Raw genomic sequence first — 13,943 nt, forward strand, 5'->3', positions numbered from 1 at the left:
TCCCAATGTGAACTTGTAGTTTGCAGGCACACATCAGTGGATATATTACAAGAGGGAGGGGGCGAGAGAGATCTCCAAACCCACTGGGTATATTTCAGCTATGACCATTATCTGCTGAGTGCAGCGAGAGAGGGGACAGAAGGGCCAGGTGCAGCTCCCTGATTCTGGTGCCATTTCAACACCAGCCCTGCCATACGTCAGAGTAGTCTGGAGGCTGCTGTAAAGTACAGCAGCTGCTCTATGGCCTCCAGGGGCTACTACGCCAGCTAAGACAATTTGGAGCTCAGTGATGTTCTGGCCAAACCGCTAACAAAGTCTCTAGGCCAGAGGCATGGGGAGTGGGTGAGGCCAGAGCTGACTGTGCAGGCTCTGCATTCGCTGGGACACCTCTCCCCCAGGGGAATTCTCAACTGGGGAGATCCTGCAGACTGCCAGCCCCTTTGTACTGTCAGGGCAGCTCTACCAGGCTGGATCACAAGAGAGGATCTGGCCTGCTGACGTCAGATGCTTGAATAGGTTTGGACAAATGAGCTGAATCTTCACCTCAAACTCAGGACCAGCTCATATTTTAGCTCCTTCTCATTTCTGTGGCACCTCTTGATTTCTGCTGGCACCAAAGCCTGAAGTGCCAAGATGTCACAATTTCATCCACCTGCAAGAAGAAGAAACAAAAATCTTGGGGATAAGCCCTGTCCTAACAGGGATTTCCAGTCAGATGTTGGACACACAAGATGTTTGGCTCAGGGGCCAGATTTCGAAGGTTGCCCATCACTACTGCTGATCAAACAACTTTTCTTCCTGAGCTCACAGATAAGAGACCAAATGAACACACTGATTCCACATATCCCTGTCGAAGAAGGGAGCTCTATGAAGAAGGATAATGGCAGTGATGATGGATTTACTTTCATGTGCATCATCATGTTTGTTCTTTAGAAAGGAAAATCTCTTTTGGGAATACTAATACGTGAAAAAGCAGTGCCCGGCAGTTTGTGTAATGGACATTTTCCTTGTGATCTTCCATTAGATATTATATTTTCACCCTGTCCTGGCTGTGTACTTCACGTCAACATTTTTAATAATATTGTTATACTGTGTTGCAGAAGGATCCTATACAGTTGTTTTCAAGGGAACATTAGCACAATAGCCTAAAGACAGAAAACAAGCATACTATAATGAGCAATGTATTCCACACAATGAGCTTGTTGGCTGGTGGCACAATAGCATCAGGATCTGCTGCGGCTGCCACACAGGAGTCTTGCGCCTGGGAGCAATCTGAGGGTTGTTGTTCACCAGGATTTGAAAATCAGGTGTAACATCACAGTGCACATTTGCACCAACATTTCAAAAGTCTCGGCCGATTTTTGGAGTTCAGCTTGAGAAACTGTGGCCCAGATTTTCAGACGTGCCAAACGCCACTCCAAAAATGGAGGTATCTAATATTAGTTGACATTTTTGAAAATGTTGTCCTTGGTCTTTGGACCTGGGAAATGGGTGCTTTCCTCATTAGAGATAGGTCTGAGACAAAAAGATCCAAACTTTGCCACAGTCCGGGTTTGTCTGAATCCTTGTTCTTGATTTCCCTACTATATCATTAGGATCCAGCCTTCCCAAAGTTCACTGGTGTTTGGATCGGGAGTTTTAGTTTGGATTTATCTCTATTCTTTACAGATTGTTCGGTCTCATCTCTTGTCTTTCCAGGTTTCCGTATCTGGAGACAGGTCCTCAGCTGGTGTAAATCAGTGTAGCTCCAATGAAGCTATGCTAGCTTACTCTAGCTGAGGACAGGATGTCAGATATGTGACGAATATGAATTTCACCATCCCAGCCAAAGGGAAAGTGCTCCAGTGAGTAGTGATTTATAGCTGAGGCCAAGGAGGGAGGTAGAGAAAAAAGTGCATATATTTAGTTCAGGGACATAAGTAAGGAAAGTTGATGGTCCAAAAATGAAAAGCAGGCATTGTCTCCAGTTAGAAGCTTTGGCAGCTCTTGACGGGTCATAAAGCAAAACTGAACAAATAAATGCATGACACTTTCAGATGAGTTACACAAGTAGCTCACGAACACTTCCCTCAGTTTGCGTTTATTTAGCGTATCAGGTCAGGTGTGTGCATTGTCTGACTTCCAGAGTATTATGACCAAACTCCCAATTCTGTAGCTAAGGTAACTCCCAAAATATGAATCTGTGTGTCACATGCTGAAGGGCAGCTGTTGATGACCAGGTTTTCTCTGGCAAATAACAATAGATTTGAAGATAAACCTCATGATTAAAGAGTCATAAGTAAGTTCTTACAAGCTGAGTTTTTTGTATTTACCAGTGTTTGTAAATAAAATGTCTTTCTCTGCTGATTTTTGCTCTTTTCCTTTTTGGTAAACCCTAGTTTTCTCTCCATCCACCTCTTTCTAATGAAACACAAACCAATGTGACAATGGATGCATTACCTTCTTTTTGTCAAGGGATGTTAGGGACAGTAGATAGACCATTCTGGTACAGAGCTAGATAGTTTATTTGTAGGGCCCTACCAAATTCACAGCCATGAAAAACAAATCACAGACCGTGTAATCTGGTCTTTTCTGTGCTTTTACTCTATGCTATACAGATTTCACAAGGGAAACGGTTTCTCAAATTGGGAATCCTGACCCAAAAGGGAGTTGCAGGGGGGTTTCCAGGTTATTTTAGGTGGGTCACGGTATTACCACCCTTATTTCTGCGCTGCTTTCACAGCTGGGTGGCTGGAGAGCGGCAGCTATTGGCCGGGTGCCCAGCTTTGAAGGCAGCGCCATGCAGAAGTAAAGGGTGGCAATACCATACCATGCCACCCTTACTTCTGCGCTGCTGTTGGCAGTGGCTCTGCCTCCAGAGTTGGGCTCCCGGCCAGCAGCCACCACTCTCCAGCTGCCCAGCTCTGAAGGCAGCGCCACCATAGAAGCCGCGCAGAAGTAAGGGTAGCAATACTACAACCTTCCTCCCCCTACAATAACCTTGTGACCCCCCACAAGAGTCAAAATCTCCCTACAATTACAACATTGTGAAATTTGAGATTTAAATAGCTGAAATCATGAACTTTCTGATTTTTAAAATCCTATGAAACTGACCCAAATGGACTGTGAACTTGGTAGGGCCCTATTTATTTGGGTTCTCCCCTTCGCAGCAGCAAAATATTTACACTACAAAATATTACATGGTTGTGTCTTAGAGGTGGCTGTTGTTGGTCACTGAAGTATCACAAATGTCCACTTGGATTTTTATTGGCAGCTGCTGTTATAAGACTTTTGCCAGGGTGCTGCTGACAACCAAGGAATGAAAACAGTCATAAAGCAGATAAATCTTTGTCTGCTCTCAGCACAGCTGTCTCCAGCTGTATCTTAATTAGATACAGATGTAAACTATAATATTAGTTGCAACAATGTGGTTCCAACCAACATGAATATAGCAGGCATGTAGTACTCCAATTAACCCACATGTAAGAGACTCTCATGGTATGTCGACAGTGCTATTAAAACCCCACGGCTGGCCCATGCCAGTGGACTTGGGGTTGCGGGGCTTGGGCTATAAGGGGATGCTTAATTGCAGCGTTAGATGCTTGGGCTAGAACCTGGGCTCTAGGACTCTGCAAGGTGGGAGGGTCTCAGGGCTTGAGCTGTAGCCTGAGCCGGAACATCTACACCACAGATAAACAGCCCCTTAGCCTGAGCCCTGTGGGCCCGAGTCAGCTGGCATGGGCCAGCTGTGGGTTTCTGGTTGCAGCTTAGACATACCGACAGAGATAATTAACCTTTCGTTTCTGTCCAAACTACGGTGCAAAACACAGTTAACCGCAGAGTCAATCTTTTCCAAATTTAAAAACAAACCAAAGGTTTTGGAATCTGGAATATAATCCCCACCAAATTCGAACAATTTTTAAAGCAGGTCAAATTTGGGGCCCAAACCACTCAACAATGTCCCGTAAATCAAGGAAATTGGATACACTACAGTCTGTGTGGGTGCGGTCACCATCTGTGTGGCCGATTGAAATAGTGACTCTGACAAAGATGCGATTAATCCCAAATATTACAAGTGGGAGGTTCACAGATCTGTCTAGAGCGGAAAGAAGGGAAGGGAAGGGGCAGCTTTGTTGATGGGGTGTGTGTGCACATTTTCATTTTCAAGCTGATTGCTAGAGTAAAAATCCCATTTCCCTGAAGACTTTGGCCTGATGGTCCTACATACTTGCTTTTTTTTTATTTTTGGATAAGCAAAGGCTGAGTACAAAAGATGGTGTCAGTTCAGAAGTATCCTTTAAGCCTCCAAATAAGCCACAGGAAAGAGCCAAGGATACAGCAGCTTTTCTGACCACTGGTTGGGAAACGATTAGGCTTCACAAAGCTTCTGACTCAAAGCTCCTAGACAAGCCTATATCCAAACCGTTTAATCCTGTGTTGTCACCCGCAGTAACAAGCAGGTGTGTGCTGTGCTCTGTGGCTCTTTTCATGTCCTTTTCTTTTTTTTTTAATCTAAGCGGTGTCAAAACAAGGCTCTGTGCATGACCTGGCTCTCATTCATCCCCAGCTGCTAGGAACGGCAGAAGCGAAGCGGTCAGAGACGGGCGATCTCTCCAGATGAAAAGAAATGGCAGAATCATATTTACGTGTTAAATCTCAGCTGGGATTTTTTTTTTTAAAGCAATTGTCTTTTCAGTCTCGTAAATGGAGAAGTCAGGGAACGGGGATCTGGATAGCACCAGTGCAGCCAGTTGTTAAACAACCCCGTTTTCCCCCTAGCAGTGATTAAGAGAGAATGCTGCTGATTATTATGACTAATGCCTAAAGATTCCTTCTGGGCCTTAGCAGAGCCCTGCTAACTTTCTGGGAGCTGGAGGGGGCTGTCATAGCTTAACCTAGACTTTGCTCTGAATGGAAGAGCACTCTCTTAAAGCATGATTACTCAAAGGGCTTAACACAGCATTTCATCCAGCTTTTTCATCATCTTTTAGTTCCCAGCTCAGTGTCTACTGTAAATACGTGGTGAGTTTTAATTCCCTGTATTTCTTCCCCCTTCCTCACCAATGTGAAGCCAAGAACCACGTTGCTCACACCAAAAGCATCTGTGCAGTCTGCCACGATCAATTTATTATGGCTCTCTTCATCATTTCCCAAGAACATTTAGTTATTTAATATTAAGTATCCGAGGGGTAGCCGTGTTAGTCTGGATCTGTAAAAGGCAACAAAGAGTCCTGTGGCACCTTATAGACTAACAGACGTATTAGAGCATAAGCTTTCGTGGGTGAATACCCACTTCGTCAGACACATGTCAACATTATTTAATGTTGTGACTCTGGTACTATCTGCAAGGTTTTCTCAGCCAAAATGAGTGGATGTGTAGGAGGTGGCATGCCCAATCCTTCACAAAGCTATTCACCCAGACCTGGTAGTTCTTCAGGTCATGATCGGCACGCTGAGGTGTGACTAGGGTGACCAGATAGCAAGTGTGAAAAATCAGGATGGGGTGGGGGGTAATAGGTGCCTATGTAAGAAAAAGCTCCAAAAATTGGGACTGTCCCTATAAAATCAGGACATCTGGTCACCCTAGGTGTGACAGAAATGCACCTCCATGGGTTAAAGTTCACTATGGGATAAGTCTTTAACCCTGTGCCAAGCTTCAGTAAATGCACTTGTGTCAGGGGGGATCCTGTGGGATGAATCTTTCCCCCGCACCAAACCTACTTTTACTCCACCCGGCACAATGCTTCTCCTCCCCACAACTGCTGCATCGGTGGAGTATGGGGGCTCTATCTACATCAGTGCTTTTACAGGTGCTGTCACTGGTAGAGTTAAACAGTGATATCAGAACAGTGGGAGATTTCCTGAAAATTACCTGTGTAGATGCAGCATTTTATACGTGCACCCACTGACCCACACCCCTCTCTGGGAAATTTCTGGGGCTCAGCTCTCAGCTTCAAAAAGCTGCCCATTTAGATAACCAACTGAATGTCTTTGCAGGAATTCTCCCCTTCATCTTTAAATAAGATAGAAAAGGGCATAGACTAATGCCCAGTGAAAATATGTCTCTCTGAACAGGCTCTGAAGACTGAATGTTTCTCCCTGCTCCACACAAATGCAACCACAATTCACAAATCAGCCATGAAAGCTAGGGGGGTTCTCTAGAGAGGAAAGTGCCTACTGTTCCTTAGGTCAGGATCCAGCAAACAGTTAAGCACTGTGCGTGACTTTAAGTGCGTGAGTGGTCTCATTGACTTCAGTCCCAAGTGCCTAAAGTCATGCATATGTGCATAAGTGCTATACAGCATTGGAGTCTTAATGCAGAAGTTCTACATGATGGGAACAGTTGCAGGGAGCCTTCTATTGGCATTAACCATCTTGCTGGGGAAAATGCTATTACTTATAATGCTGCCACCACAGGAGTAGTTCTGTTTGAACAGGGTATATTTCCGCTTGTTCGACTGCATCCTTCTGAAATGTTTTCCTGTTCGTTTTGCAGAGTATTGGCAAGATGTGCCGAGAAGGCGGTAGCCAGACCAGACAAAAGACGTGTAGTTAGGCTCAGGGTCCGATTTCACCCGGGCAGCCTGTTCTAGGGTTTCCTCACAGATAGGCTGTATTTTTAAATAATGTTTTCTCTTCTCTGCTACTCTTCAATGTTCCTAGACTTCAATGATTATCTTATTACACACACTGCTGGTTACTACACTGTCATCTTGCTGTCAAATACAAGAGCCTGTACATTGATTCCTTCAGGTGCCATAAGACTTGAAATCTAATCTACTGGAACAAGAATTTATTCTCATTACAAATCTTTGCATACGGCAAGTCCTCTCAGAGCAGAAACAAACCAGCAGAAAAATCCCTGGAAAGCTGGGCACCATCAAACACAATTGGGAACACTGCCAAGGAAGCCCTGCCTCCTCCCCTGATCAAGGAGCTTTGTTGCAAGGTTCAAAAAATCAAAAAGAAAGAATTGGGAGGAGACAGAGCTGGCTCTAAGATCCAATGAAAGGTGAATACAAAGGATCAGAAACATAGGGCATGTTGTGCACTGAAAGTTTAAGCGCTATCGCAGGCCAGCTGGTCCCAGCAAGAAGCGCACGTGTAACCCGAGTGTCTAGAGGAACCTTGATCAGGCCGGTCAAAGGGTCAGGAGAACTTCAGAAGCAATGGCTGACAATGGGAATGAACACAGGTGACAAAGGAGTCAGTTCTTCTGTGTTGATGACTGCGTGGACGGGGGTGGGGGAGGAATCATGATTGCATAGGGGAGAGAACAAGCTTCATCCAGAGGCAGAGAAAGGGAAGTATCCGGGCGGGGGAGGGAGACAGGAGGAGACGCACGAAATGATGGATTGTTACAAACAGAAACCTTCCTGGGGAATACTAGGTGGGATCAAAGGTGTGAGATGTGGGAGGGAGCTCAGCGGCTCAAACTCCCTACCCATCCCCCTGCAGCCAATATCATTCATATTTGTCTGTGGAGAGAATGCAAAATCAACCTGTGGCTCATTGGAGCCTCACAGCAGTTAGACCATACACACACAGATGCTGTCGGCCCCTTTTGGGTGAGATACAGATAAACCCAACTAAATAAAATGTGTGCCTCACTAGGATAGGAGCATTTTAAATGCAAACGCAACCAGAATAAAACTTTCCCTAAAAATAAAATTGCTTCAGAGAATTTTTTTTTTTTAAATCAGACCATTCCACAATCCCACATAGAAATCAGACTTTGATGGCAGGATCAGGAGGAAAATGTCCTTGATCAGGAAACCAGAGCTTGGAAACAAGGGTCGGAGGAAAGGATAATGTATTTATGATGTATTTCCACAAGATACCTGTAGATCCTTTTAATGGGCTGGATGGCTCAGCTCACTCTGTAATGTGTAGCCCTAAACAGCTTTCACCATTCATTTGTACTGTATTATATTGGACTTACGTTTGCAGACCTCTGGGGAAGACATAGGTTTTCCCCTATCTCTGTAAAATCCTGGTTTGCACCTTTGACATCGATGTCCCTCCGTGTTGTGTTTGCAGTTGTCACATACTCCACCGCTGTGTTTCCCAGATGCCAGCCAAACACTCAGGTTGAAGTGGCAGCTATCAGCATGGTTGTGACAGCGGCACTCTATTAGGGAGCAGGGAAATGCATTTCTCACTCACGTTTATAAAGCACGGAGCCTACAGTATCACTTGTGTGACAGTTTCATTGCAATGAACTTAGGACCAAATTAATTTATGCCAAACATTTTTCTTTTGCCTGCCTTCCTGGGTTTGTATGGGAAGACTTTGGCAAACCAGTAAAGTGGGTTGAAAGAACCCCGGGTAACAGGTTTACATTAAAAACAGAAATGTCAAAGCAGAATGAGACTCCTAGTAAATCCTAAGAAAGACTGACAGTCAGGTGAAAAAGCCAGTTGTCACGAACTATATATCTTATCGAAGTATCTAAATTAAATTACAGGTGGGCCTGGACCAAAACCCCAGATCTGAACACTGCCTAACTTTGGGAAAGCTAAGATCCAAATCTAGATCTAAACTATGTGGCTTGGACCATCTCTACTTTTAGTGTTGTCCTGTTTATTTCCACCTATAGAACTGAGCCCTTTGGGCCATAACAGATTTATCACTACTACGGCTAGTTGAAAATTTCCTGTCAAAACTGGCTTGGGACAGAAAATTGTGTTTTCAACTACATTTTTTTTAAAGTGTCTGTTTTTGTCAAAAAACCAAATGCCTGAAAACAGAAATATTTTGGCCCAAACCCCAGAATTTAGATTCATATATGCTGCCGCAGTGCCTTATGAAACTTGTAGTTCAGTTCACTCATATCCCCATTCTCTATGGCTGGGTTCCTCAGCTGGACTTCATCTTCCATGATGCACCATAGACATATGACTCCCAGGATACACCACTTCTCAACAAGAGGGAAAACCATGAGGCACCATGGAGAGGCAGTCCAACCAGGGAGCCATCCTGTAGAAAAGAAAGGGAACATGAGACAACTGAACTACAACTCACACGAGACACCATGACAGCATTTTGGAATAAAAATATTTCAATATTTGGTTGAAACGTTTTGTTTTTTGGCCAAAATATTTTAGTTTTTGGCTGAAAGATTTCAGATTTTGATTTTTTGCCATATTGTCAAAATTTTCCGCAGAACCTCCCCTGTGTTCTAACCAGTTCTAGGCACTCATAATTTTGCTTTTGCAATGCAAATATAATAACAGAAAGATAAAGACTTTTCAGGATTGTTTCAATGTCCTGCAGTTCTAGCTTGACGCATGCAATCTGATCCTATAAAATTAGTATATGTTATAACAAACCTGTAGCCATCATTAGTAAACTTGAAAGTCCACTTTATTTTCCTACATTGATCAACTACGACTCTGTCTGTTCTGCTCCAATTAGAATCTCCCACTTGGAAACCCCGTTGGCTTTTTTCCCATCCAGTTTAGACTGTAAACTGTTTGGAGCAGCAATTCTATACTTCGTGTTTTGTAAAGCACCGTGCACACCTTTAGTGCTGGATGAGAAAAAAAATAGAGATGGACAGATCTGATCCAGAGTTGGACTTCACTCCAAGGTTCTGGGGTGTTTGGATCCAGGGTTTTGGACGAGTCCACCATATAGAAATCAAACCTCCCTAAGCCTCCAAGTGCTCAGAACTGGGGTGTTGTTTCAGGACACTATATAAACAGGCGTCGCCTGTGAAATTTAGATCCAGATCCAAGTTTGGATTCTGATTCTCATCACACAAATGCCCAAGTTTGTTTGGATTGGGGAAGGGGGGGAGGGGGGTGGAGGTTGGTTGAAATAAATTTCTAGTTATTAATAAATACATAATATAATTATATCTCATAATAAATATAGAGTTGGAATCAACTCAAATCAAAACATTCCTGAAACCTTGTTCCCATGCACATGCCAAGGACAGAGATCACTGAACCTTACTTTTCCCCCCATTAAACTTATCTCCTTAAGCTTTCTTAGCCTACTACAGCTCTGTAGAGACTCATGCTTGGGAATGGTGAAATGAATGAGGGAATGTTTCTCTTTGAAGAGCAGAATTCTGCCTTGTATGTTCTATATTGCAATAGATCAAATAGACCAGCTACATTAAAAAATACTTTGATTGAAAGGATTTCCTAGCAGTTACCTAGCAATTCATTCCCCATCTGTTGCAAGAGCACCATAAATCCAAACTGGGTGAATTGTCTATTATAGAGCCTTGCCTACTTGGACGGTGATTTATTGCCCTGACACCCTGAATCATTAAGCTCCCCCCTGCCCCCCACTTACTTCTGCATTCATTTGGTGCCCCAGTTTTTCCATCTCCTGGCTTCCAAGGCTGGTCATTGTATAATGGTTCACACCTTTCACAGTGGTTCCCTGCTGTGTTGTGTCTGCACACACACTTCCCATGGACCTGTCAGGGGAAGGAGAATATGTTCAAGCAGCTGAAAAAATTAACAGGACAGAGCACAGCACAGCCTCTGAGTGAGGAGGATTTCTCCTGCACAGTTCCTTCTCACAGCTCCCCAGCACTCTCACAAAGCCTACACCCGTCTAGAATTCCTACACATGCAGCTTTATTGCCTCATGAAGTCTCTAATAATGTGGGTTTGTTCTCTGCCCTCCTGTAATTTTGGGGTCAGATTCTGAATGGGTGATGAGGTGTGCCAGGCATTTAATGCCCCCTGCTGGAATAATAATACCTGGCTCTTATATAGAGCTTTTCACCATAGATCTCAAAGTGCTTTACAAAGGTGGTCAGTCAGTATCCTTATCTTCATTTTACCCATGGGGAAACTAAGGCACATAGCAGGTTGGTGATTTGTCCAAGACCACCAGCAGAACCAAGAAAAGAACCCAGGCCCCCTTGATCCTAGTGTAGTGCTCTAGCTACTAGGTCATGCTGCTTGGGGTGTAGAAGGTAAGGTACAAAAGGGTGGGATGCTTCTTCCAGGAGGGCAGTCCTGAGTGAAGCAGGGACAGGGGAGGAAGGATCTCCCCTGTCTTAATCCAAAAGCATAGCTGGTCAGAGGCCTAACTGACTGCTTATTTTGATTGAACCAGTGAATAGAGTCATAGAATATCAGGATTGGAAGGGACCTCAGGAGGTCATCTAGTCCAACCCCTGCTCAAAACAGGACCAGTCCCCAGACAGATTTTTGCCCCAGATCCCTAAATGGCCCCCTCAAAGATTGAACTCACAATGCTGGGTTTAGTAGGCCAATGCTCAAACCACTGAGCTATCCCTCCTCCCGTTGAAGCCCTCCTGCCTTGGCACACCCTGCCCACTTTTTGGGTGAAAAGAGCAGTGAGTTTAGTCCTCCAAGAGCTCATAGAGAGGCCACCCAGGATCAGCTGCTAGTGGAACCAACAATAATTGGTCCAGCAGCAGCTAGAAGGGCTGGAAGCAGGCAGAAGCCAATCAGAGCCCAGCGGGCAAGGTAAAAAGGGCTGGCTGCTTCCTCTAAAGGAAGGAAGGAAGGTTGTCTGTCTGAATCCAAATGCCCAGCTTGGTCAGGGGCCTAACTTTGACTGCATCTTTTAGTGGAATCAGGAAAATATTGTTTTGTTTTACAGGGTTGAATTTAAAGCCCTGAGTTGGATATCAGTTGAGTGCTGTAAAATTAAAGGGAGCTTGCTTTGCAAGTTGCTCTGTTAGTTCAAGCGAACCTCTGACAGATGGCAACAAAGCTCTCATTCTGGGTACCCAGTTGGCAAAGTTATTACTAGGCTAATGTGAATAGCAAAACTGTATATTCACTTTGGGAGGTGTGAGCGGAAGAGAAGAGCTTCCCTCAGAATAAGAGATGCTAGTATAAGTGTTCCAAGTAACCTCACAGTACAGTATCAGATTGTGGCAAATGCATAGAGGAAAGGCTTTGCCCTCCACTATTTAACAGGACAGTAGTACAGTGGAATATCTGATAAGCAGGCAAAGAAGACAAGAAGCCCCTTGGCTCCCATTACTGGTTGTTGTTTAATGCACAATGGCTGAGTGCATCCAAGAACTGTTAATACCTGAGCACACAGGACTCTACAAATCTAGTTTCTTGAGAACTTTTGTGACAGAAGAGGGCCTTTTTAAACAGGAGATCCAAGTTCTCTGCTTGCATGGAAGGAAGGAAGATTATTACTTTTGGAAGAATGAATCTCCTTCAGGAAGCGCCTGATATTTGGCCTAGGAGGCAGGAGATGGAAAAGGTAAGTTCACATTCTGCTTTTCCACCTGTCAGGCTAGTGGCTATCCATCACTGAGATGTACATCATGAGAAATGGTCTTAACAGCAGGGCAGGCACACTGGTGACTAAGCCCTATAGTCACATGGTCACAACTCTGGCCCAGTGCACGTGACACACAAAGTGAAGACTGAGATTTCATTTTTGCCTGAAGTGTGAATCTAGTTTTATTCTTTAATCTCACTGCTAATGTGAGTTATGATTTTCCATAGCCTTTCCCGAAAGTCAGATTTTATATTTGAACTCCTCCATCCCCCAACCTCATCGGTGTAGGTAATTTGAGATTATGGAAGAATGTTAAAAATAACTGTTACCTTAGCATTCTCTCCTATCCCAACCCCAACTCCAGCTCCCTGCAGCAATTTGCTCCCTACTCCTCCAGTTTCTAATCCTCTCAGACCAGCTATTTCATGCAGCTAGCAGAGGGGACAGGCTGCAGCTGATGCCACTGCTCCTGTAAAGCCAGCTGGCAGATTGACCGCCTCACAGAGCGGTTGGCTGCCTCCTCACGGAAGACTGAACACAGACTTCAGGGTATGCATTTCTCTCTCAGAACTCAACACCAGTAATCCTCAGGGAGATGCGATATCGAGCACATTATGTGGTGTCTCTCCAGAACAGGATGCAAGATGGTCAACCATGTCAAACCCCTAAATCTGATTACAGAAGGATCTATTATGATCATTTAGTTTGACCTCCGGCATGACAAAGGCCACAAAATTACATCCCGTGATTCCTGAACTGAGCCCAGTAACTTACAGTTGAATCATAGCATATCTATTAGAAAGACACAGAGCTTGACTGAAAGCCCCCAAGTGACCATTAGAGACTTTCATACTTTACCTGCCCAATATCAAGTATCACCCTCACATATCATTGTCATGGGCAGTTGAGAAAAAGAGAGATTGAGAGAGAGAGATTTACCCAATAGGTCTTTCCCCTCTTTAATTTCTCTGATTCTTTAATTCCTGAACCCTAACCATACATATCTGATGTTAGCAGACATAAAATGATTAATAAAGAGCATGCAAACCACACTTGACGAGAGAATTCTAAGTGTCTGGAACCATTATGTAAAGCAGAATATGCATAGTATTTCCATTCAGTTCTACATCATACCTCACTCTTTTTTTTATTTTTCCCTCTCTGGTTGAGCTCTTTTATCTTTTTAGTAATTGTTGTTGTTTTTGCTGCTGCTGTTTCTTGGCTGCTGTCAGTGTATTTCATTATTTTGCTACTGAATGAAGGTTAAGTTTGGAAGCCATCCAGAACCGAGCAACTGTTGCTGATTCGGAGAAAATGTTTGTCTTCGGGCTGTGTATTCACTTTGTAGTGTCGCCAGAACAGTTTTGGACATAGCAGTTTGCAACCATGTCAGCAGCAAGTCACTTACAGGCTTTTAGGAAGGGGACCATTTATGGGTAGTTGTCATTGGTCTCATGAGAAACAGTGAAACACTCCTCTGCCCGTGTCTGCCTCAAACTAATCCCTGTTGTCCTTATGACCTCCCCAAATTGAGAGGTGCTTGCATGCTCTCTGGTTCCCCAAAGGGATTTTTGGCTATATCAGATGTCTGTGATTTCTGATATCAATATTTGATCCTTAGAGGGAAATTCATGAACCTGTTCAATCATTTTGTGTGGTCAAATGAAAAGACTATTTCAACTTTTTCAAGCATTCAAAGCCCTAGAGGACTGAATGGCAGA

At 44.0% G+C, this 13,943-nt stretch overlaps 1 protein-coding gene and 1 long non-coding RNA gene across 4 annotated transcripts in view; one reads left to right on the plus strand and one right to left on the minus strand.

Moving 5' to 3' along the window:
* LOC101947474 (netrin-4-like) overlaps nt 1-13,943 on the minus strand; it is a 70,324-nt gene that overhangs the window by 16,446 nt on the left and 39,935 nt on the right. For all 3 annotated transcript variants that reach the window (XM_005288428.5, XM_008168023.4, XM_042849845.2), the window contains 2 exons: nt 10,288-10,414; nt 7,922-8,110 (listed from right to left, as the gene is read on the minus strand). In XM_005288428.5, coding sequence (XP_005288485.1) covers nt 7,922-8,110; nt 10,288-10,414 — 316 coding nt within the window. The remainder of the gene's footprint in view (nt 1-7,921; nt 8,111-10,287; nt 10,415-13,943) is intronic.
* The window catches only part of LOC135972547 (uncharacterized), a 31,221-nt gene continuing 29,346 nt past the window's right edge, over nt 12,069-13,943 (plus strand). Inside the window, exon 1 of the long non-coding RNA XR_010589040.1 lies at nt 12,069-12,201. This is a non-coding gene — a long non-coding RNA (uncharacterized LOC135972547). The remainder of the gene's footprint in view (nt 12,202-13,943) is intronic.

The sequence above is a fragment of the Chrysemys picta genome, chromosome 7, assembly GCF_011386835.1.
Source record: "Chrysemys picta bellii isolate R12L10 chromosome 7, ASM1138683v2, whole genome shotgun sequence".
Classification (NCBI taxonomy): Eukaryota; Metazoa; Chordata; order Testudines; family Emydidae; genus Chrysemys; species Chrysemys picta.